This window comes from Rhinopithecus bieti, unplaced genomic scaffold (assembly GCF_001698545.2).
Source record: "Rhinopithecus bieti isolate Rb0 unplaced genomic scaffold, ASM169854v2 scaffold_2554, whole genome shotgun sequence".
Classification (NCBI taxonomy): domain Eukaryota; kingdom Metazoa; phylum Chordata; class Mammalia; order Primates; family Cercopithecidae; genus Rhinopithecus; species Rhinopithecus bieti.
In genome coordinates, this window is record NW_016804196.1 from 3,428,740 (window position 1) to 3,455,625 (window position 26,886).

Below are 26,886 nucleotides of genomic sequence, written 5' to 3' on the forward strand. Positions count from 1 at the left end.
TGCCCTAATGTTAACGGGAATTTTTAACTCTTGTGGATTGAAGGATACAAAATTTGGATTAGACAAGAAGAGTAAGTTCAAGAGACCTATTGTGCAGCATTTTAACTACAGTTAATAACAATGTCTTGTATTCTTGAAAATAGGTAAGGGAGTAGATTTAAATGTTCTCACCACAAAAAAAATGATAAATATGTGAGGTAATGCATATGATAATTAGCTTGATTTAGCCATCCCACAATGTATACATATATTCAAACATGTTTTACACCGTAAATGTATGCTAATTTTTGTCAAGTAAAAATTAATTTTAAAAAATTATGGGCATTCGTGAGTGAGATCAGAGTGGTGGAAAACAGGAGGTGGATGAGGAAGCCTCATTCTTTGACAGCAGATTAATAAATAAATTCTTAATTTATCAATTAGGCAGATTGATAAATTCTTAATCTAAAGTGATCAGGATGCAAATTGTAACCTCACTTTTCCCCACCCCTGAGATGTCTGTTTAAACCCAGGGCCTGTTTTATTCTCTGTAATGTTAGGGAAGTCTGAAGTGGTCATAATGTAGATTTACATTAGATTAACAAGTATTCATCATCTCTGACAGTTCTAATGACCTTTACAAGAAACACAGCCAAGCTTCCAAATGGCTCTTTAAGTCTCTCAAGAAAATAGTGGATTAAGTACATGCTGCTCTTTCGGGAGGGAGTCTCTACCTTGGTCTAGGATTAAGCTAGAAAAAAACAGAGACATACAGCCAGGGAAGTGAGGCAAAGAAGAAACAATTAGGATTGTGAAATGCAACTGAGGAAAAACATAACATTTTCTCAGTTGACATTTGTAAAAGTTTGATTGAATAACCCTTTATTTAATGCAGATCCTATAAGTAAAGACTGCTCAGCTGTGCTTATTCAGAATCTCTTATGGGTAACCCAGCATTCTGGGACAATATAAGATACAAGCCCTACTCTGGAGAAGCATGCAGCCTTTTAAAGCTTGCCTTGTGACCCTGACAAGATTAGACTGATCTCTTCAGTGGCTCCATCTATAGAACTTGCTTTTTGCTATGTAGAGCTTCTTTGCTCAGTATCTGTTTACATAGTTTTTTCCTTCCTCCTTTTCTTGAGTGTAGAAAGTATTGAAACACAAATAGTTCCAAGTTTGAATTTATATTAAAATGAATTTGTAGTTGCTCCAAATGAATTTGTGATTTTGGAGAGATAATTTTAAGTATTCTACTCTTTTCATTTTCGGTCTTTTGTCCCTTTTTATACAGCTTATTTTGTAACAGCAGTCTCCGGAAACTACTGGCAGGACACAACCAGTTGGCAAGGCTTCCTGAAAGGCTAGAAAGAACCTCGGTGGAGGTCTTGGATGTGCAACACAACCAGCTCCTTGAGCTCCCGCCTAACCTTCTGATGAAGTCTGACAGGTAAAGCCGTTTGTCTTGTTTATCATCTGAGTCTATAAATACTCCCTCATTTGTGTCTTTGTCTTTTGTGACCTGAGACTGTGTAAACTTTCCGATTATGTGTCTGTCCCAGATTTGTGAAGGAAATAGTTTTGCCAGCCACTTTACTGACCATTTTGTAGGCGATGGAGTCAGGAGCAACCTATAGATTCTTTATTAACTTTGCTGCTCTCTGGAACAAAGTAGGTTACATTGTCCATACATGTGTCATGGGGATGTAGGTGTAAAACAAGGATGAGAAGTGTGCTCCTGTGTTACTACCTGGTCACATTCCATGCCAGGCTTAGCTTAATTATCTTATGATTCTCTGTTCCTGCTTTCACATGTTTGGGACTTTGGGAGATGGAGATGAATTGTCCTAGAGTTAGCTTAGTTATTATTGATTTTGGTTTTTTGATTTTTTGAGACAGAGTCTCACTGTGTTGCTTAGGCTGAAGTGTAGTGGTGCGGTCTCGACTCACTGGAACTTCTGCCTCCCAGGTTCAAGTGATTCTCCTGCCTCAGCCTCCCAAGTAGCTGGGACTACAGGCATGTGCCACCATGCCCAGCTAATTTTTTGTATTTTTAGTAGAGATGGGGTTTTGCCATATTGGCCAGGCTGGTTTCAAACTCCTGGCCTCAAGCGACCTACCCACCTTGGCCTCCCAAAATACTGGGATTATAAGTGCGAGCCACTGTGCCCAGCACTTACTGTTTTTTAATCAGTCCTTCTTATCTTTACCATAATTAACTCCATATTCAATTCAATTATTTTGTTTTGAAAAAACAAAATTTTCCTAAATTACTTGTATCGTACACTAAGCATTTGAAGAAGTTGTTTTGAATGGGAGGGAGAGGTTAATTTCAACATTAAATGTAGCTCTGTTATTTTGTTGTGATAAGTTGCCACATACAGAATTTTCTTTAAAGAAAGCCTTAAGTAACAGTGGCTGTTAACTTACTTTGGAGCATCTTGTTTGCTTCAGAACCCATGTGCATCATTCTAAAACGTTTCATAGGCTGATAGCCTGAGTTATTTTGACTTCTGCTCCCATGTTTATTTTTGGGGAGTGACCATTACTTTAGAGACAATATGAAGGATCTAACTTTTAGTGTATCTCATAATGAAGACAAAAATGTTAAATTTAATTTTGCTTCTAGAAGTGCAGAGAAAAGAAGGAAATGATGACGGATCTTTTTACCTTACAAAATAAATGTTAGCTATGTTTCAGCATGTGTCATATTATGTGGGTGAAATGGCCGTCTGCGATCTCTGGCTCTCCTAAGCTGAATTAGATTTCCCACTGCATGTGCCTAACTCCCTGAGCTTACTCCTATCATAATAGCCATCACACACTGTATTGTAATTTCTTACTCACTTGTCTCTCTCCATTATTAGATTACTAACGCCATGCGGCCAATGACTGTGTCTTAATTATAGTTTTATCATCAACATCTTACAGTGTCTAGAATAAAGGAAAGTGCTCAAAAAATATTTGTGTAATAAATGATAGAGAATTTAAGGAATTTCAATTCCAGGCTTTATATTTTTTTCTTCCTCATCTTTTCCGTAAATCTTTAATAAGATTAAAAAAAATCTTACTACAAAATATGATTACATTCAGTAAAGTGTCCAACTTTTAAGTGACTGCTCAATGAATTTTTACATATTTATAGAAATGGTTGCAGGGACCACCTTACCCAGAACAAGATATAGAACATTTCTAGCACTCTTCTTCTTCCTTTTGTTCTGTTTTCCTCACTTAAAAAGAAAATTATCTTCAGTGTACTCATGTAAGTTATAACGAATTCCAACTGGAATAATTATAAAGAAACAATAGAACTATGAGAAAATGGGATTGTCATATTGTAATTGGCCAGTACTATGTCATCCTCCTGGTAAAAAGTGAAATGTTTCAAGATCATTGAAAGAATTCTTGTTTTTTAGTTTTGGGGTATTTTTTTTGAGACGGAGTCTAGCTTTGTGGCCCAGGCTTGAAGTGCAATGGTGTGATCTCAGCTCATTGCAGCCTCCACCTCCTGGGTTCAAGTGATTCTCTTCCCTCAGCCTCCGAAATAGCCAGGATTACAGGTGCATGCCACCGCTTCTGGCTAATTTTTGTAATTTTAGTAGAGATGGGGTTTCCCCTTGTTGACCAGGCTGATCTTAAATTTCTGACCTCAAGTGATCCACCCGCCTTAGCCTCTCAAAGTGCTGGGGTTACAGGTGTGAGCCACTGTACCAGGCCAGAATTATTGTTTTTACATTAATATCAAAGCAGAATGTGCAGGGACAGATCACTTTAGACATACACTTTTTGGTTGTGAATACTATAAAATTTGATTTCTTCTATGGAGAATTATAAGTTATGTCATAATGGGAATCCACTTGTTCCCCTAGAGTTCTACACTGAATCTGTAGGACCAAATAAAGGAATGGATATAGGTTTTAGGAGTCTGAGTGAAATAAAAACCATTTCTGAATCTGGCCAATTCTGGTAAGTTCACGACTATTAAAGGTTATCAGTGCTAGAATTTCCAGTAGATAATAATCATTCTTTATTCATTTCTGAGAATTTGATTTTTCTCAGAAATACATTTCTGTATTTCATTTTCTGGAGACTGTATTTTCATGTTTAGATGTGTTTGGACAAGGATTTAAGTAAGAACAATTGTGGTTTTAGGGGATTGTAATGACTCCCAGGATTGAAAACCACTGCCTTGATTGTTGACTTTGTAATTCTGTGCAGGTCATTCTAAACCTCGGTTTTCTCATTTTGCTTATTTGTTCAGTTCCCAAATGGTACCTGTATGTTGGAAAAGGAAGGATTGTGTGAACTGGAACATGAATATGAACTGGACAAAGGTGTGAACTGAGCCACTGGAAGGACACTGCTATCATAAGCTAGGCCAGCAGTGTTAGCTAAAGGCATTTAGGCAGAAATCCCCATACAAATAGACTGACGTGTCTACAGCCAGCTGCATTTTTGAAAACAGGGGCTGTTAGGGAGAATTTGCCAGCCTTTGGAGGCTGTGAGGGGAGGACAGGGCAGGATAAATACATTTCTGGCACAGGAGAGTTCTGGAGTAAAGGGTTGGGTGAATGAGAAGGAGCAAATATCTTGGTTTTATTTTATGAGAGTAAAACAAATGACCAAAAAATGGGAGAAATAAGAAACTGTTTCAAGAAGGCATATTCCCGTACCTTTGTTTTCCAAGCTATAATTGCTACATCTCCAGCACAGCATAGCAACTGATTTAGTAGAAACAGAAAGAAAAGTTAAGATTGTTAATTATCTTGGGCAGACAGGATTATGTGAAAGGGGTGGGATAAATTTGATTAGCTGTTTTCTAAACCGTATTTTATATTAGTTCACTTGTTAGAAGATAACAAAAATAACATTTTCTAATGATTTCCACCAAAGTATTGCCTTTAAAGGTTAATACTTATCCTCTTTACACAACCTCAATACTGGAGGTTTTTACCTACCTATTTATAAAAATTTTATTATGTTTTGTTTTATTGAGGCATAATTTAAACTCAGGAACATTTACAAATATCGTGTATTTGGTTTGATGAGTTTGAGGGGGGAATGAATAAACTAGTAAACAGTTGTTGAAGTAGGCCAACCCAGAAAACATGAAATTTAAAATATTAAAGACAATTTTTAGGAAAGATTCTTTGTGACTGGCTTCTTGCAGGGGGTTTCAGTTGTGATTTGTTTTTGTTCACATGGTTCAATGCAGCAAACATCTCACTGAGTTTAAATCACTGTGCTGGATGCGTAGGACATTGAGAAATGACTACACATAGGAATTATCCTCAAGAAGCTTACAATCTAATGAAGAGTTTAAAGTAACTGCACAATAAACTATAGTGAAAGGTAGGTTTAAGACGGTAGAATAGACGGAAAATAATAAAGTTGGTCTAGTATAATTTAGGCTTATGGTATGATGAGCAACATTTTGTTGTTGGATGATACAAAGCTGTGTGTTTGGCAAACAGCTCCAGGCATTGGTGAAACTTTGCTCCAGTTGCCTTCCATTCAGTTTGCTACATAATGCAAATCTTAAAAATATGTAAATTCCTTTTTTATATTTTTTTGTGGTAATAAATTATGGTTACAGTTCTGTGTTTTGTTATATAACTGAGGAAAGGGCTTTATGTGTTTCAGTGGTTCATCCTCTAAGTAGAACTTGCGCTACCAAGTGTTATGAGAAATATCAGAGAAGCATGTGTTATTGGACACAGGGCAGAAGACCACATTTTGACTCATGAGAGTTTTCCTTTGCTCTGAATTTTTCCTAATAAAGCCAGTCTCATACTGTCAAGTATTACAGGGCCAGGCACAGTGGCTCACACCTATAATCCCAGAACTTTGGGAGGCCAACACGGGAGGATTGCTTGAGCCTAAGAGTTTGAGACCAGCCTGGGCAACATGGCAAGACCATGTCTCTACAAACTGAAAGAAACAAGACAAAACAAAAAAAACAAGTCAGATGTGGTGGCTCACACCTCTGGTCCCAGCTACTTGGAAGGCTGAGGTGGGAAGATCACTTGAGCCTAGGAGTTCGAGGCTGCCGTGAGCTCTGATCACGCCACCTACACTCCAGCCTGGGTTACAGAGTGTGACCCTGTCTCAAAAAATGAAAAAAAGGTATTGCAGCTTTAGAATAGTGTATATTAATCTACTATACCTGGTAGCAGGAAGCTGTTTGGTAACCAAGTAAGAGACAGGGGAATCTGTGTTATATTAGACAACTTTTAGTCATCTTCATCTTCCTCTAAATACTTGAGGAAGATATTCTAATCTAGATCATGGGCCTAGATTTCTCATTTACCTGTCTTTTTAATTAGAGTTGAGGATTTTCCTGATGGAAACCCCAAAGGGGTTTCAGATAATTAGTTGTCATCAACAGATGGGTGCGGGGAGGGTAGACATTCTCCATGGGTCACCAGAGTGGATGAGACATTGCCAGAGGGACTGCCATCCTTCTGTTTCTTCCTGAAATCTTGGCAATGACTGACTCCCTGTCCACCTAACATCTGCACACACATTTGATGGCCAGACCGCTTCTCCTGATGAAGTCAGCCTAATTAACAAAGCCAAAATGGACCCGTTAAAGGAGAGTTATAGGTCCCTGCTGTGGGAGGGCAGCCAGGTCTGTTTTTATTCCTGAGTGGACTAGTACAAGGTATTTTCAGGGGCAGAAGTTGGGGAAGTGTATGTTCAAATGAGCTTCGTGGTAATTGCTCATGTGTGTTTATTAAATATTCCCAGAGTATTAGTCACATTACAGACCATAAGTTTTAGTGACTCAGAGAGAATATGTGTAAATATCAAAAGGGCTAAAAGGGAACAGAAAATTTAGAAGAGCATGATCAATTGACCATGACAACTGGTGCCTTTTGGCAAAGACAGATATTTCTGGCATTTTAAAAATCTGAGCTGGAGGCAACTATTTTTTTCAGTGACGAGGGCTATCTTTTGACGTTCTGATGTATCATGAAGTGTCTGATGTTTTGAGAGTCACAGTGGACTAAGATGGTGTTTCTCAAAGTGTTTTCAGAATTTCCTAAAGTACTTATCAAATATGCAGATTCTTGGCTCTTATCTCAGGTCTTCTCACTTCGATTTTAGAAGGATAGTCTGGGAACTGTATGTTTAACAAGGCTCCCCCAGTGACTCCAGTGCAGATGGTCTGCTGAACACACTGAAAGCTTAAGGTGACCCAGGTACTACTGCTGAAACAAATATATTTTTATAAAAGAAGAATTTTAATAGAAAAACTGAATGTGTCTAGAGATATTTCTAGATAACATATATATCCCCTCTCTGCTTTTTAAAGTGTTGTGCTTCTCAGATATTTTAAGGTATAGTTCTTAACCAGGGTTATTACATCAAAATCAACTGACAAGTTTTTCAAAACTAGAGAATCAGTCACTGATGTTTAGAATACTATGAAGGGGAAGAGAATTTTCATTCTTTTCTCTCCCTTATTTCTCCCAAAAAGATCTACCTCAGTCCTGGAGAACAGAGTAGGGTGGGGGCATTGGAAAGTGGCTGATTGTGTAATCTTAGCAAGGTTGGAGTTCTGATGGCACACTCCATTTTTATTAACCAGAACAAACCAGAAAGGTTTAGCCAGAAGCTTCCAGGCATTCCTGTGTTCAGCTGTGAACATTGCTCTGAGATTGGAAAGAGACCATTCATGGCTTATCAGAAGAGTTCTGCCCGTACTCTGAGAGACTGCTTTGGTAATCTTTGCCCCTGTTTCTCTGATGCTTTTAAAATGGATGAGATGGGCGAGTCTACCCTGCCAGTGAGGGGTGTGCGTATCCCCAGAAACCACGAAAATGCATGAGGACAAGGGTTTTTGCACCATGATGATTCTCAACTCCACCAACCATCAGAATTCTGCTATATAGATTTTGAGGCCCCACCCTGACCTACTTAACAAGAATATCTTCGAGTTGAAGTTGAGAATTCTACACTAAGGAAAGCTCCCTAGAGAATTAGGAAGTGCAGCCAGATTGCACCCTACTAAGCTAGAGCATCTTCTATGAGAAATATGTTCCTTTAGCAACTCCAAAGTCTGGTAGCCCCCATCTTAATTCAGTGAGAGGGTAAATTATAAATAAAAAGAGAAATAAGCATCAATTCCCAGCAATTACACTTTGACTTTATCCCTGCCTCACCCTAAGATTTTGTGTTAAGCAATGGCAGAATGAGAAAAACTGTGGGGAAGAGAGAAGAGGGGAGCGGGCAGTGGGGCTTTAGGTGGGTCTACCACTACCACCTAAGCTTAGGTGTAAGTACATGCAACTGGAAGGAATAGCAAGCCAGAAATACAGTTATTGAAGGAAAATTGGCAATTGGATTGGTAAAGAGGAAGTGAAGCAAGTGGGGAAAACTAAAGGTTCTACAAGACAAGTGAACCAGAACATCAGAGGACACATAGCCCTTCCCTACTCAGTCCAAACAAAGAGATCCCTTAATGTATCTTCACTTGATATATGCTGATAGAAGATACAGCACTGAACTAAGAAACTTGTAAAACAACCTGATACTGTGAAAATGATTGGGAAAAAGATGAACAGATCCTTATTGGGTTATTGGCTCCCAAAATGAGAAAACAAAAAACAACATATGTCCACTGTGGAATAATTCGTACCCCAAAAAATCTACTGTGAAGCCTAACAAAACTATAAGACAACATTCCAAGCAGAATTAACGATAGTCAAGTGAACATTTTATGATATAAAACAAAAAATTAAGGAACTAAGAACAAAATGGACGAACAGGAAGGACTGGAAAGAAGTGATTTAACTCAGAAAATGGAAGAAAATGACAGTTATCTGAGAAATGAGGAGTAATTACAGGGTGCCCAAGGGAGAACACACCCAAAAAATTAATAAGGGTCATTAAAGAAACAAAGGAAAATGAAAAGAATGAAAATAAGATGAAGAATTATTTGAAAAGCTAGAGATAAAATAGTGGAAATGGAAGACAGATCCAAAAGGAATAACATTTGTATATGTGTCCTTGAAGAACAAAGACAAAAAAAAAGTGACAGAAGTATTATTTAAAAATACCATTCAAGGAGTTTTTTCAACAACAAACAAAATATCTTAAAGTACATTTGAAAAGAGTATCAATTGGGTACCTGGAATAAACTCAGAATGTTCAATTTTAAAACTTATTATATTAAAACCATTAGATTTTGAAGATATAAATAATTATGACTACCAGTAAAAAGATAAAATAATTTTAAAAGGCAAATATTTAGACTGCCATTATACTTCTCAAAACATTATACAATGCAAGATAATAATGGAGCAATGTTTTTTAAAACTTAAAGATTGACTCAAGATTTTTATATCAAGTGAAGTCTCCTTTAAGATCTAAGTTATAGAAAACTGTTAAACATTTAAGCACCAAAAACATAAGCAACAACTAAAACAATAGATAAATTGGATTTGATCAAAATTTAAAACTTGTGTGCTTCAAAGGATACCATCAAGAAAGTGAAAATGCAACCCACAGAAATATATCTGATAGGGGACTTGAAATAACTCTTATTACAATTCACAATAAAAAAGACAAATAGCTGAATGAAAATATGTTCAAAGGATTTGAATAGACATGCCTCAAAAGAAAATATACAAATGGCCAAGAAACACATAAAAAGATGCTTAGCATCATTAGCCACTGGGAAAATGTAAATAAAAACCACAATCAGATATGACTTACACCCACTAGGGTGGCTATAATAAAAAAGACAATAACAGATGTTGGAAAAAATGGAGAGAAATTGAAACCTCATACACTGCTGGCAGGAATGTAAAATGATGGAAGCACTTTGGAAAACAGATTGTCAGTTCCTCAAATAATTAAACACAATATTACCCAGCAATTCTGCTCTTGGGTATATACCCAAGAGAAATGAAAACATATATGTTTACACCAAACTTGTATATGAATGTTGACAGCAACATTATTCATAACTGGAAAGTAGAACTCAAATGTCTATCACTTGATTAATGGATAAACAAACTGTTATATCAGATAGTGGAATATTATTCACCAGTAAAAGGTACTAGTATATGCAGCAACATGGATAAACCCTGAAAGCAGTATGCTAAGTGAAAGAAGCCAGATGCAGAAGGACACATGCTGTATGATTCTTTTTATATGAAATATTTGCATTTGGCAAATCCATACAGATAGAAAGTAAATCCAGGGGATGTGAGGAAGGGAGAAATGATGAGTAACTACAAATGGGTATAGAGTTTCTTTATGAAATGATGAAATTGTTGTGGAATTATATGATGGTGATGGTTGCACAAGTTTGTGAAAAAAACTAGAAAATCACTAAGTCACACACTTTAAAAGGGTATATTTAATATTATGTGAATTATGTCTCTATAAAGCTGTTTTTTAAAGACCTCAAGGACTTAGAGATCTGTGCACCCATGATCCCTTCTCCAGGCATCTACTAAAGCAGTTAAGTGTGATTCAAAGCCTGTAGTCACATGTAGCTTTTTAGATATACACATACCATAAAATTCATCCTCTTTAAAAAAGTATGTAATCCAGTGACTTCTAGTGGTAATTTAAATGAGTTACAATTTATAAATATATAAGACTTAGTTAATTCATTGTATTAGTCATATTTTAGATGCTCAACAGCCCCATGTAACTAGTGGGTACCATGATGGAGAGTAAAGACATAGAACATTTATGTACACACAGAAAGCTGTATGGGCATGATGTACCAGAGGATGAACTTACCTAACCAAGAAATAACTAGTATATTTTAGCAAAAGGAATGTGATAGTGAGCATTTTGGTATATATAAATGTAGATTTGAGACTGAAAGGTGGGAAAGAGGGTGGAAGATTAATATACAAGAAGTGGTGACAAACCGTTAGTAATGCGGCTTGACAAACCGTTAGTAATGTGGGAGTGGTAGCTCATGTGTGTAGTCCTAGCACTTTGGGAGGCCAAAGCAGGAGGATAGCTTGAGGTCAGGAGTTTGAGACAAGCCTGGGCAACATAGCAAGACCCTATCTCTACAAAGAATTTTTAAAATTAGGCAGGCATGGTGGCATATACTTAAGAGTCCCAGCTGCTTGAGAGGCTGAGGCAGGAGCCTCTCAGGAATCCTTGAGTCCAGGAACTTGAGGGTGCAGTGAGCTATGATTGGACCACTGCACTCTAGCCTGGGTGACAGACCCTGTCTCTAAAAACAAAATAAAAAATAATGCGCTTAGAAATGGGAAGAGAGGGGGTGCACCCAAGATGGCTGAATAGGAACAGCTCCAGCCTCCAGCTCCCAGTGTGAATGACACAGAAGATGGGTGATTTCTGCATTTTCAACTGAGGTAACCAGGTTCATCTCACTGGGGAGTGCCGGACAATCGGTGCTGGTCAGCTGGTGCATCCCGACCACTGAGAGCTGAAGCAAGGCGAGGCATCGCCTCACCAGGGAAATGCAAGGGGGAAGGGAATCCCTTTTCCTAGCCAAGGGAAACTGAGACACACAACACTTGGAAAATCGGGTAACTCCCACCCTAATACTGCGCTTTACCAAGGGTCTTAGCAAACGGCACACCAGGAGATTATATCCCACACCTGGCCTGGAGGGTCCAACGCCCACGGAGCCTCCCTCATTGCTAGCACAGCCGTCTGAGATCTAACTGCAAGGCAGCAGCGAGGCTGGGGGAGGGCTCTCGCCATTGCTGAGGCTTAAGTGGGTAAACAAAGCCACTGGGAAGCTCAAATTGGGTGGAGCCCACCACAGCTCAGGGAGGCCAGCCTGCCTCTGTAGACTCCTCCTCTGGGGACAGGGCATAGCTAAACAGAAAGCAACAGAAACCTCGGCAGAGGTAAATGCCCCTGTCTGATAGCTTTGAAGGAGCAATGGATCTCCCAGCACAGAGGCTGAGATCTGAGAACGGACAGACTGCCTGCTCAAGTGGGTCCCTGACCCCTGAGTAGCCTAACTGGAAGACATCCCCCACTAGGTGCAGACCGAAACCTCACACCTCACACAGCAGAGTACACCTGAGATGAAGCTTCCAGAGCAAGAATCAGACAGAAGCACTCGCTGTTCAGCAATATTCTATCTTCTGCAGCCTCCGCTGCTGATACCCAGGCAAACAGGGTCTGGAGTGAACCTCAGGCAAACTCCAACAGACCTACGGCTGAGGGTCCTGACTGTTAGAAGGAAAACTTAACAAACAGAAAGGACACCCACACCACAACCCCATCAGTACATCACCATCATCAAAGACCAAAGGCAAATAAAACCACAAAGATGGGGAAAAAGCAATGCAGAAAAGCTGGAAATACAAAAAATCAGTGCGTCTCCCCCTCCAAAGGAATGCAGCTCATTGCCAGCAATGGAACAAAGCTGGACAGAGAATGACTTTGATGAGTTGAGAGAAGAGGACTTCAGTCGATCAAACTTCTCAGAGCTAAAGGAGGAACTACGTAACCAGCGCAAAGAAACTAAAAACGTTGAAAAAAGAATGGATAACTAGAGTAATCAATGCAGAGAAGACCTTAAAAGAACTGATAGAGATGAAAACCATAACACGAGAAATACGTGACAAATGCACAAACTTCAGTAACGGACTCGATCAACTGGAAGAAGGAGTATCAGCGATTGAAGATCAAATGAACGAAATGAAGTGAGAGGTGTGGAGAAAAAAGAGTAAAAAGAAATGAACAAAGCCTCCAAAATAGGGGATTATGTGAAAAGACCAAATCTACGTCTGATCGTGTGCCTGAAAGTGAAGGGGGAAAAATGGAACAAGTTGGAAAACACTCTTCAGATATCATCCAGGAGAACTTCACAACCTAGTAAGGCAGGCCAACATTCAAATTAAGGAAATACGAGAACCGCCACAAAGATACTCCTCAGAAGCGCACACTCCAAACCACATTAGTTGTCACGATTCACCGAAGTTGAAATGCAAGGAAACTGTTAAGGGCAGCCAGAGAGAAAGGTCGGGTACCCCAAAGGGAAGCCCACAGACTAACAGCAGATCTCTCGGCGTAACTCTCCCAAGCCAGAAGAAGTGGGGGGGACCAATATTCAACATTCTTAAAGAAAAAGATTTTCAACCCAGAATTTCATATCCAGCCAAACTCAGTTTCATAGTGAAGGGAAATTAAAATCCTTTACAGACAAGCAAATGCTTAGAGATTTGTTACCACCAGGGCCTGCCCTACAAGAGATCCTGAAGGATAGCACTGAACATGGAAAGGACAACAGGTTACCAACCATTGGCAAAAACATGTCAAACTGTAAAGTCCATTGATGCTAGGAAGAACTGCACCAACTAGCGAGCCAACTATAACCAGCTAATATCGTAATGACAAGATCAAGTTCACACATAACAATATTAACATTAAATGTAAATGGCCTAAATGGTCCAATTAAAAGACACAGACTGGCAAATTGGATAAAGAGTCAAGACCCATCAGTTTGTGTGTTCAGGGACCCATCTCCATGCAGAGACCACACATCTAGGCCAAAATAAAGGGATGGAGGAAGATCTACCAAGCAAATGGAACACACAAAAAAAGCAGGGGTTGAAATCCTAGTCTGTGATAAAACAGACTTTAAACCATCAAACATCAAAAGAGACAAAAAAGGCCATTACATAATGGTAAAGGGATCAATTCATCAGGAAGAGCTAACTATCCTAAATATATATGCACCCAATACAGGAGCACCCAGATTCATAAAGCAAGTCCTTAGAGACTTACAAAGAGACTTAGACTCCCATACAATAATAATGGGAGACTTTAACACCCTAATGTCAACATTAGACAGATCAACAAGACAGAAAGTTAACAAGGATATCCAGGAATTGAACTCAACTCTGCACCAAGTGGACCTAGTAGACATCTACAGAACTCTCCACCCCAAATCATTCTTTGTAAATCCTACAAAGGACACGGATGCAGCTGGAAACCATCATTCTCAGCAAACTATCACAAGAACAGAAAACCAAGTACCACATGTTCTCACTCATAGGTAGGAATTGAACAGTGAGATCACTTGGACACTGGAATGGGAGGATCACACACCAGGTCCTGTTGTGGGGAGGGAGTAGGGGGGAGGGATAGCATTAGGAGACATACCTAATGTAAATGATGAGTTAATGGGTGCAGCACACCAACATGGCACATGTATACATATGTAACAAACCTGCACGCACATGTACCCTAGAACTTAAAGTATAATAATAATTTTTTAAAAATCTCAAAAAAAAGAAAAAAACAGGAAATGGAAAGAGAGAAAAAGGAGAAAGAGTAAAATAGAAGGAGCTTATTGATTGCCATCTAGGCAATAGGGGTGACTTACAGAATACTGACAAAAACTGGCAAGCCAGATAAGAAATGATTAAACAAAAATCCAAGAGCATAAGGTCATTTAATATGATATAAGTACAAAGATAACCATAGAACAAAAATACAAACTTCCTTAAATACCAGAAAAATTAATGTATTAAAGAAGATATATATCCTATAGAGAGGGAAACATGACAAATATGAATATGAAATAATTATGACAGAGTTGAGACTCAGATATATCAGGACATGTGCTTGAACCCAACCTTCTATTGCCTTCAAGAGACCCATCTCACATGTAATGACATCTATAAGCTCAAAGTAAAAGGAAGAAGAGAGATCATGCAAATAGAAAACAAAAAAGAGTAGGAGGTGCTATTCTTGTATCAGATAAAACAGACTTGAAACCAACAACAGTAAAAAACAAATTACATTATATAATAAAGGGTTCAGTTCAACTAGAAGATTTAATTATCCTATGTGCATAGTCACCCAACATCAGAGCATCCAGATTTATAAAATGAATACTAGACCTAAGAAAAGAGATAGCGATAAAATAATAGTAGGGGATTTCAGTGTCTCCTTAAACAGACTATCAAGGCAGAATACTAATTCTGGACTTAAATTTGACATTTGACCAAACAGACCTAATAGATGTCTACAGAATACTCCACCCAACAATCACAGAATATACATTCTTCTTATCTGTGCATAGAACATTCTCAAAGATTGACTACATGCTCAATCATAAAGCAAGCCTCAACAAATTCAAAAAATTGAAATCCTGTCAAGTGTCTTCTCAGACCACAGTGGAATAAAACTAGAAATTAATACCAAGAGACACTCTCAAAACCACACAAATAGGGCTGGGTGCGGTGGCTCATGCCTATAATCCCAACACTTTGGAAGGTCGAGGCAGGAGGCTCATGAGGTCAGGAGATCAAAACCATCCTGACTAACATAGTGAAACTCCCATCTCTACTAAAATAAAAATAAAATAAAATAATTAGCTGGGCATGGTGACACATGCCTGTAGTCCCAGCTACTTGGGAGGCTGAGGCAGGAGAATTGCTTGAACCTGGGAGGCAGAGGTTGCAGTAAGCCGAGATCACGCCACTGCACTCCACCCTGGGCGACGGAGCGAGACTCCATCTCAAAAAAACAAAAAAACACAAATACATGGAATCTAAACAGCTTGGTCCTCTGATTGACTTTGGAATAAACACAAAATTGAGGCAGAAATAAAAAAAGAATTCTTTAAAACAAATGAAAATAGAGACACAATATACCAAAACTTCTGGGATACAGCAAAGGGAATGTTGATACCACTAACTGCCTACATCAAGAAAACAGAAAAATCTCAAGTTAACAACTAATTGTTGGACCTAAAGGAACAGAAAAAACAAAACACACTAAACCCAGAGCTAGCAGAAGAAAAATAACCAAGATCAGAGGAGAATGAGACCAAAAAATAAAGGTCAGTGAAACAAAAAGTTGGTTCTTTGAAAGGATAAACAAGATTTATAGACTACTTGCTAGATTAAGAAAAAAAGGGCTGGGTGCAGTGGCTCATACCTGTAATCCCAGCACTTTGGGAGGCTGAGGCGGGCGGATCACAAGGTCAGGAGTTCAAGACTAGCCTGGCCAATATGGTGAAACCCTGTCTCTACTAAAAATAGAAAATCATCTGGGTGTGGTGGCACATGCCTGTAATCCCAGCTACTAGGGAGACTGAGGCAGGAGAACTGCTTGAACCTGGAAGGCGGAGGTTGCAGTGCCACTGCACTCCAGCCTGAGCAACAGAGTGAGACTCCATAAAAAAAAAAGAAAAAGAAAAAAAAGAATATCCAAATAAGCACAAATTAAAAATGACGGAGATGAGATTACAGCTGATAGCACAAAAATAGAAAAGATCCTCAGAGATTACTGCAAATATCTGTATGCACACACAGTAGAAAATCTAGAGGAAATGGATAAATCCCTGGAAACACACAGCTTCCCAAGGTTGAACCAGGAAGAAATTGAAATCCTGAACAGGCTAATAATGAGTTACAAAATTGAGTCAATAGTAAAAATCTACCAACAAAAAAAAAGCTCTGGAGCAGGTGAATTCACATCCAAATTCTACCAGACATAACAAAGAAGAGCTGGTACCAATCTTACTGAAACTATTCCAAAAAATTGAGGAGGCAGGATTCCTCCCTAATTCATTCTGTGAAACCAGTATCATCCTGATACCAAAATCTGGCAAGAATACAACGAAAAAGGAAAATAACAAGCCAGTATCTCTGAACATAGACACAAAAATCTTTATCAAATAACTAGCCAACTGAATTTAGCAGCATATCAAAAAGATAATTCATCATGCTCAAGAGAGCTTTATTCCTGGGATGCAAGGATGGTTCAATATACACAAATCCATATATGTGATTCGCCACATAAATAGAATTAAAAACAAAAACTGTATCATCTCAATAGATGTGGAAAAAAGTCTTTGATTAAAATTCAGTATCTCAACATGATAAAAACTCTCAACAAACTAGGCATCAACAGAATATACCTCTAAATAATAAGAGCCATCTATGACAAACCAATAGCCAACATCATACTGAAGGGCAAAAGTTGAAAGTGTTCCCCCTAACACGAAAGAAGACAAGTATGCCTACTCTCACCACTCCTATTCAACATAGTACTAAAAGTCGTAGCCAGAGCAGTCAAGCAAGAGAAAGAATAAAGGTCATCCAAATAGGAAAAGAGGAAATCAAGTTATCTGTTTGTCGATGATATGATTCTATGCCTAGAAAACCCTAAAAGTTCCTCCAAAAGACTCTCAGACTTGATAAACAACTTCAGTAAAATTTCAGGATTCAGAATCAGCATCTGAAATCAGTAGCATTCCTATATACCAGTAACATTCAAGCTGCGAACCAAATCAAGAATACAATCCCATTTACAATAGCAAAAAAAAATAAAATACCGAGGAATACATTTATCTGAGGAGGTGAAAGATCTCTAGAAGGAGAACTATGAGACACTGATGAAAGAAATCAGAGATGACACAAACAAGTAGAAAAACATCCCATGCTCGTGGATTGGAAGAATCAGTATCATTTAAATGGCTATACTGCCCAAACAATCTACAGATTCAATGTAATTCCTATCAAATTACCTGTGTCATTTTTCATGAAATTAGAAAAAAAGTTATAAAATTCATGTGGAAACACAAAAGAACCAAATAGCCAAAACAATCCTAAGCAAAAAGAACAAAGTCTTTGGCATCACGTTACCTGACTTCAAGGTAATATACTGCAAACGTTGTAGGTAATGAAAACAGCATCGAACTGTTACAAAAACAGACACATAGATCAAAGGAACAAAATAGAGAACCTGGGAATAAAGCCATACACCTACAACTAACAGATCTTTTGACAAAGTCAACAAAAATAAACAATGAGGAAAGGACACCCTATTCAATAAATAGTGCTGAGAAAACTGGCTAGCCATATACAGAAGAATGAAACTGGACCCCTACCTCCCACCTTATACAAAAATTAAGATGGATTAAAAACTTAAATATAATACCTCAAAGGATGCAAATCATAGAAGAAAAACTCCTCTGGACATTGGCCTGGGCAAAGAATTTATGACTAAGACCTCGAAGGCAAATGCAACAAAAACAAATATTGGCAAATGGGACTTAATTAAACTAAAGAGCTTCTGCACAGCAAAAGAAACAACAGAGTGAACAGACAATCTACAGAATGGGGGAAAATATTTGCAAACTATGCAACTGACAAAGGACAAATATCTATAAGAAACTCAAGAAACAACCCCATTAAAAAGTGAGCAAAGGACATGAATAGACACTTCTGGCTGCCAGCAAATATGAAAAAATGCTCAACATCACTAATCATCAGAGAAATGCAAGTTACAGCCACAATGAGATACCATCTCACACCAGTCAGAATGACTATTAAGTCAAAATATAACACATGTCATCAAGGATATGGAGAAAAGAGAACACTCATACATTGTTGGTAGGAATATAAATTAGTTCAACCCCTATGGAAAACAGTATGAAGATTTCTCAAAGAACTAAAAATAGAAATACCATTCCACCCAGCAATCCCACTACTGAATATGTACCCAAAGGAAAAGAAATCATTTATCAAAAAGACACCTTCCCTGCACTCATATGTTTATTGCAACACTATTCACAATAGCAAAGTCATGGAATCAACCTATGTACCCCTCGGTGGTGAGTTGGATAAAGAAAATATGGCACATATATACCATGGAATACTACACAGCCATAAAAAAGAACAAAATTATGTCCTTTGCAGCAACATGGATGCAGCTGGAGACTGTTATCCTCAGTGAATTAATGCAGAAACAGAAAAATACTACACATTCTTTCTTAGTACATGGGAGCTAAACAGTGTATACACATGGCCATAAAGCCAGACACAGAAGACACTGAGGACTCTGAAAGGGGTATGGGATATAAGGTTTGAAAAACTATCTATTGGGTACTATTTGGTGGTATCCAAATATTTGGGTGATGCCTAAATGCCAGCGTTATACAATTTACCCATTTAACAAACCTGCACATGTACCTTCTGAATCTAAAATAAAGTATACATGTACTTGAACTTAACTCACCCCAAAATGAAAAAACAACCATATTTTGGATGATGGAAAATCCAAATGAGATAGAAAATAGTGACAGGGTGCAGTGCTCCACTGTACTCAGCCTCTTGGAGGCCAAGCGGTGGATCACTTGAAGTCGGAGTTCGCGGCAGCTGGCCAACGGGTGGAACCTCTCTCTACTAAATAACAAAAATTAGTGGGCATGGTTGGTGCATGCCTGTAATCCCAGTACTCGGAGGCTAAATTTGCTTGAACCCAGTAGGCGGAGTTGGGCTGTAGCCAAATGCACTGCACTCCAGGCCTGGGGCAACAGAGGCAAGACTCTGTCAAAAAAAAGAAAGAAGAAGAAGAAGAAGAAGAGGGGGAGGGAGGAGGAGGAGGAGGGAGGAGGAGGAAGGAGGAGGAGGAGGAGGAAAGTCTGTAATTAATCTACAGAGTACTTACAATGAAACGAAAATGGTGATATGTTACTGCTTTTCTCTAATTAGAAGGGATTGCATAGTGAAAATGTTTATGGTGAAGCATGAACGCTGTTGGCACATTAAACCTCTTTTTATAGTATTTATTATCAAATTGCTGTAAAGAAGAAGCTTGAGGAATAGTTATCATATCATCAAGTGAACGTTGAGACCCTGTGAGGCCTCAGCCCTTTAAAATTTTTTGCAACGGTTTGAAAGGCAGAGGTGAGGTTCAGGAGCTATTTAACTTTCTAAATTGTTATCATCCTGGAGAAAAAACTTTGCTAAAGTATTCGTTCATTCTGGTGGAAGGATGAAATGTAGACTATTCGTGGATTATGAATTATATCTCAATAAAGCTGTTAATAAAAAAATAAGGACAATAGTACCTCAGGTATGGAGGGCTACTTCCTTAACATTATGTACACACACACTTAGTCCTAAAGCCAATTTCTTAATGGGGAGACCCCAGTGGTATTTCTGCTAAGATCAGTAACAGGACAAGAATGCCCATGATTTTCACTCTTATTCAATGTTACATTAGATATATTAGCCAGGTAATTAGACAAGAAAAGATCAATTAGAGGCATGAGCATTGGTAAAGAAGAGATAAACTATCTCTATTGCAGTTAACATGATAGTATACTTGGAAAACCCTAGAGAATCACTGATAAATGAATTCAGACAACAAAACATTTCAATAAAGTAGCAGGATATAAAGTTAATATGCAGAAATCAAAAGCCTTTGTATACACAAACACAACCATTGGAAGACATATTGTATTGGTAGTGAAAATCCCATTTAAAATAGCATCAAAGAAGATTAAATACTTAGGAATAAACAAGAAATGTGCAAAAACTATATGAATAAAACGTTAAAAACACTTCTGGAATTTGCAGATTTGAACAAATGGAACAATATTCCTTGTTCTTGGATAGGATGACTTAATACTATTAGGATATCAGTTTTTTGTAGATTACTTTGCAAATTTAACACAATCGTCATGTAAATACCAAAATGCTTTTATAATCACGTTAGACAAATTGATTCTACTATTCATATGGTTAAAAGAATCATATAAGAATAGCCAGGAAAACACTGAAAAAGTGGAACTGTTAATACAAGGGAGAGACAAACCTTACCAGACAGCTAAACATGTATGTTTTAGTTCTTTCTGCTGAGAAGGCCTAGAAGTAGTGACACCCCAGTACCAGGAAGTATATCTAACATCAAGACCTTGGTTACTCCATGGCTCCTGCCTGTAATCCCAGCACTTTCGGAGGCTGAGGTGGGCAGATCACCTGAGGTCAGGAGTTTGAAACCAGCCTGGCCAACATGGCAAAACCCCATCTCCACTAAAAATACAAAAATTAGCCGGGCTGGTGGTGCATGCCTGTAATCTCAGCTACTTGGGAGGATGAGACAGGAGAATCACTTGAACCCAGGTTGCAATGAGCCGAGATCAGGCCATTGTACTGTAGCTTGGGCAACAGAGCGAGACTCCATCTCACAAAAAAATAAAATAAAATAAAAAGACTGCTTTTTAAGTATCATTCTTCAACAAAAGGAATAAGGTGTCCTTGGAAACAGGATTGAGTGTAGGGCTAGAGCAGGCTGAACACAAGATGAGCCCAAAAGTAAAGAAATGCTCACAAAATGATGGGAGCATGTCAAAGGATGCATGAGGCAACTTAAAGGAGCTCCCGGTGGCCACGTAATGTGAGCAAAAAGTACGCAATGATAGTAATGAATTCTATCCAGCAGAATAAAATAAATAAATATATGACCATACTGAAGTAAAACAAGTAATTGGGTGAATAAATTGGGAAAGCTCTTGTAGGATAATTCCATTTAACAAACTGTAAGTAGAGGGAATCATGAAAATAGAAAAATCATTTGGCAAACAACACAGAAATGATTGTCGCAAGCACAAATGCTAAATTAATGGGCAAAAGTATGAGAAACAGAAGAGTTTCATAGTCTCAAATGATCTCTCTGCACGTTTAATTACAAAAGAAAAAATTACAACTTTGCAGTGGAGATGCTTGGCAGACACCACCTTAACCAAGTAATCAAAGTTAATGTCTCCAATAATAAGACATTGGCGTCACATACATCCTGATGTGACGCCCTGAGAAGGGCACAACCTTTGTGATATTTTTGCCAAAAATGCATGACCTTACTCTAATGAGGATGAAACATGAAACCTAATTGAGAGACATTTTACAAAATATTTGTCGAGTATACTTCAAAAACATCAAGGTCATTTAAGATAATAAGACTGATTGGAGGAGACTGAGGAGGCCTGATAATGAAATACAACGTGAAGTGTCAGCCTTGTGAAGTTAGATGAAACTGTCAAAAGTACTTTGTTGTAAAAACAAGCAATAATAAGAAACTTAGAATGTTTACACTTCTGGAATGCTTTGGAGACAGAAATCAGAGGGTTGCTTGAAAGTAAGAGTTTTGCTGGGGTTAGACAGTTGTGACCATATGGATTTTTAATAGTGTATAAGTCCCATTACAGATTTCCAGAAAAATCATTTAATGATACCTGGTGTGTCTACAAATAGGTAAATCCGTTATGGTACCAAATCCTGTGCCCTGTTTCAAAGAGAGAATTTGACTGTAAAATTTAAGGATGTGTTGGAAATTACTAAAAAGCAAACAAAACAAAAAAATATAGATGAGTCAAATGGACAGAATATGCCAAGGAGAGCAGAGCAATTGCTCAAGAAGCAGGAAATGGATTTGTCTCACTGCTGTTGCGGGTGACTTTCCAAACACTTTAGGGCAGGAGCCATATCTGTATGTCTTTTCTCTGCAGCTTTTGAACTTTATGCTGAGAGAAGTTCTTGAGTACTGTGCTATTTACTAACTTGTTGTAAGAATTGAGTTTGAAATGCTGTGCACACATGGTCTTCACATTACATGCAGGTGCCCAGCTTGACCCTCCAGCTCTTTTAGAAAAAAAGGACCTATGACCATCCTGGCTAACACGGTGAAACCCCGTCTCTACTAAAAATACAGAAAATTAGCCGGGCATGGTGGGCGGGGGCCTGTAGTCCCAGCTACTCGGAAGGCTGAGGCAGGAGAATGGTGTGAACCCAGAAGGCAGAGCTTGCAGTGAGCCACGATCTCGTCGCTGCACTCCTGCCTAGGCGAGCGAGACTCCATCTCAAAAAAAGCAATTTAAGTTGTCTCCTGCTGAAATGTTGTGAGGTTTTAGGAAGAATGGCTTAAGTGAATGGGTATTGAATTTAATTTTCCTGATACTATGATAATAAAAAATATTTTTTGTCCAGTTGTTTGTCCTTTGGCTATTAACCAACAAGGTGATGAAGTCAGACTTTATGCAGTTCAGATGATGTCCTTTGGAACCACTTCATGTGGTTTCAGCTAACTAGTTTCATTTCTTGGAGGTGGATGATGCTGGCAGTTTCCCCCTTAATTTTGCATAAAAGGTATATAGTTCCTTAATTACAGACAAATTTCAAAAAGATGAGAGGATAAATCTTTGAGGAAATCACTTTCTTCTCTTTATTCAGATGCCATGAGGGGTTTTTTACGTTGCTTGGCAGCTTTCTAGATGAGCATTCACTTGTCTGTTTTAAAACATTCCCTCTTTTCTGGCCTGAAAAATATGCAAACATGAATTCACTTTATCTGTCTCGTGTGTGTGTATATATGTGTGTGTGTAACTACATATTTCCTAGAGAATTCTATTTTTGTCTTTTTTCTTTTTCTTTTTTTTTGTTTGAGCCAGAGTTTTGCTCTTGTTGCTCAGGCTAGAGTGCAATGCGCAGTCTTGGCTCACTATAACCTCTGCCTCTTGGGTTCAAGTGATTCTCCTGCCTCACCCTCCTGAGTAGCTGGGATTACAGGTACCTGCCACCAGACCCAGCTAATATTTGTGTTTTTAGTAGAGAGTAGGGGTTTCACCATGTTGGCCAGGCTGGTCTCGAACTCCTGACCTCAGGTGATCCACCCACCTCAGCTGCCCAAAGTGCTGGGATTACAGGTGTGAGCCACTGCGCCCAGCTGAGAATTCTATTTTAATGAAATTATTTTATATAGTTTCCCAGCCAACACTAGTCCATGATATTTTAGGGCAATAAAATTTGTTTCTTACATTGTAATTTATTCTAATGCTACACTAAAGAAATTCTTAACAGGAAATTAGGTGATCTAAATGGGATCTAAAGAAACAGACTTATAAAAATACTCTAAACAGCAATGGTAAACAACTGTGGTGCTGAAACTTGTTTCCTTCCTAGTTCAAAACCATTTCAGAAACTGCAAGAGTGACCTTTATTTCCTTCTCTGTAGCACACACGGCTATAATTTCCCATGACTATTTATGGTCTGGACAGCCCTTCTCTAACTTCCTTTTTTTTTTTTTAATGTCAACGGAATACGTGTTTCTTTAATGGAAAATGTTCTATTTTGGGGAAGCTGCTTTTCCTCAGATAAGTAATGGAGTTGGTGTTTGTGTGTTGAAGGGGTTGTATGAGATTGAAGAGTTTTAAATTAGTAGACTGAGAGCTTGGAGTGACAGTCCTGGTGAGGACTCCTAATAGCCTTTTTTTTTTTTTTTTCATATCCAAGATTGAAAATAACTGTGCCTGGTATTTTGTATTATTTTTAAGGATGATTTTCTTCTTCTTCTTTTTTTAACAGATGGCAGAATAGTCCTGAATTGAATGGTGAAAGTTTCAAACCAAAGTGATTGAAGTGAGGGAATAGTGTGGCTCATCAACAGGGTTGATCTGGGGGCCAGGGAGAGGCATGGGAGATTTGACCCTTCTAACTCTTGTAGGCAAGTCCTATGTACTGAGCACTGTCTCTTTCCCACCTGCTGCAGCTGCACAGTTGGACATTCGTCATGAATCAGGAGGGTCATCTCTGACTCCTGAGTGTGACACAGTCCATCCCTTTGGAGTGATTTGGAACCTGATCACAGCAAGGATTTGTTGCCATTCCCCAGCTTTGCATTGTGCGTTTAACTACATTGCACAATCACCGTGAAAGATTTTTTATTTATTGTTTTTGACAATTTTAGTTATCTTAGTTATAAAACCATTCTTTATGTTTTATCCACTTTTCACTCTAGCATCTGGAAACTGTGGCAGCACGTATATTGTTTGTTTTATTGTGAAATTTAAGTACAATATAAATACAGAAAAGTGGCCAGATCATAAATGTAGCACTTGATGCATCGTCTCAAAGTGAACACACTTGTGTAACCAGCACCTGGACTAAGAAACAGAACATTACAATATTCGAAAGTTACACGCCCTCTCCTGGATACTGCCTCCTTTCCCTCCCTTCCTAAGAACATTACAATATTTGAAACGTTACACGCCCTCTCCTGGATACTGCCTCCTTTCCCTCCCTTCCTAAGAACATTACAATATTTGAAACGTTACACCCCCCTCTCCTGGATACTGTCTCCTTTCCCTCCCTTCCTAAGAACATTATGATATTTGAAACGTTACATGCAATCTCCTGGATACTGCCTCCTTTCCCTCCCTACCTAAGAGTTACTGCCATCCTGACTTCTGTTACTACAGAGTAATTTTGCCTAACTTTGAACTTTATGTAGTTATGGGATCATATAGTGGGTCTCTTCTTTTATCTGGCTTCTTTTGGTCATTATGTATTTGTGAGATTCATCCTGTTGATACATACTGTTTTAGTTCTTTATTCTCATTGCTACATCGTATTATGTTGTTTCAAGACAGAGCAAATTATCTCCTGCACTTGTGAAAGTCAGTCAAATGTGCATTGGACCTTATACTGAAGAGGACTCAAGTCACTATGTGATTTAGTTGTATTGTGATCTAATACCTGTTTTACTACTATAAGAACCATTTATTATTTATTTATTCACCTAATTGTTATAGAGGCAGGATCTTACTTTGTTGCCCAGGCTGGTCTCAAACTCCTGGCATCCTCCTGCTTTAGCAAGAACTTTTGATTACAAAATAGGAAATTGTTTTTCTCTTCCTTAAGTCAGAATATTAACTTTACCATATCACTTTCTCTTCCACTGCCCGCCAACTATAGAAATAATTGCCTTCCTCTTAACTTTGTGCTTCCATAAAACTTGGTTGTATCTCTGTATTTAATACATATAGATAGCTATTGTGTTCATCATAGTTAATGGATCACAGATACAAATACTTGCTAATTGAACTTGTTGAAGCCAGGGCTTGTCTTTTCAATTCATGTTTCTAATCCCAGCTTCTAATATGCCTGGTATCAAAGCTTCTAGGTTTCTTGAGGGGTTTTGTGACTTTTCAATGGCGTTTTGTTACATTCTGTCATTGTAGCCTGAGATTCCTGAACGCATCTGCGAACAAACTGGAAAGCCTTCCTCCAGCCACGCTTTCTGAAGAGACAAACAGTATCTTACAAGAGTTGTATTTGACAAATAACAGCCTCACAGATAAATGTGTGCCCTTGTTAACGGGACACCCCCATTTGAAGATCCTTCACATGGCCTATAACCGACTTCAGAGTTTTCCAGCAAGGTAAAGGAGAATCGTAAAGCTGTGTTCTGAATTGCATTTCTCAAAGTGTATTCATAGAAAGATGAAAGCTGAAATATTTATTTCCCAGGTGATATCAAGTTTGTTTCCTTGTTCCTGCTCCATTCACAGTTTCCTTTATGTAAGCTGTGATGACATTTCCCTGAAGAGAAGTAGACTGGTTTTCCTCATATGTGTCCAAAGACTTAATCACAAGAATGTTCTTAAGATTTTGAAATAAAATGTGTTGTTTAGCAGGTATGTTTTTTCTTTTACTTCTTTTTAACCAGTCAGAATAATTTTTTAAAAAACCATTATCCTAGAGCCAGGTGTGGCGGTGCGTGCCTGTAGTCCCAGCTACTCGGGAGGCTGAGGTGGGAGGGTCACTTGAGCTCAAGAATTCGAGACTAGCCTGGGCAGCATAGTGACACCCTATCTATTAAAAAATAAAGTAAATAATAAAGTTTCCAAAAACATTAACCTAATAGAGTATGTGGGAATTAGAATGTAAACCAGGAACCTGAAAATCCTTCATTATCTACCAACTTTTATATTCATACTTATGATGTACAGAGCAGTGGTAGACTCTACTACCATAGAAACTGTAACATTGCAAATTATGGCTCAAAAGAGTCCATTTTTAATTTGTTTTTACTTCAATTTCTAATTTTTGGGGAGCGGTGACATTATATCTAGCTTTGAGTGAATCTACGCGCTGAGCCTGCCATGAGGATTTACCCTGTTTCCATTTCATTGGCTTTTATCCATCTAACAAGTTAGGGCTTGGAACACACACCCACACATCTAAGAAGCAAACACTAACCCTTCTGGTATTCTGCTTGGTAACTGTAACTCAGCACTGGGGCCAGACCAAAACACTATCATAGCCTCCCTCTGCTGCCTTCAGGGCTACCACTCTATTCAA

The 26,886-nt window shown here is 38.4% G+C and overlaps 1 protein-coding gene across 1 annotated transcript in view; it reads left to right on the top strand.

Moving 5' to 3' along the window:
- Positions 1-26,886, top strand: part of PHLPP1 (PH domain and leucine rich repeat protein phosphatase 1) — a 271,957-nt gene that overhangs the window by 203,598 nt on the left and 41,473 nt on the right. Inside the window, exons 10-11 of the mRNA XM_017867150.1 lie at positions 1,274-1,429; positions 25,764-25,964. Of these exons, the coding sequence (XP_017722639.1) occupies positions 1,274-1,429; positions 25,764-25,964 (357 nt within the window). The remainder of the gene's footprint in view (positions 1-1,273; positions 1,430-25,763; positions 25,965-26,886) is intronic.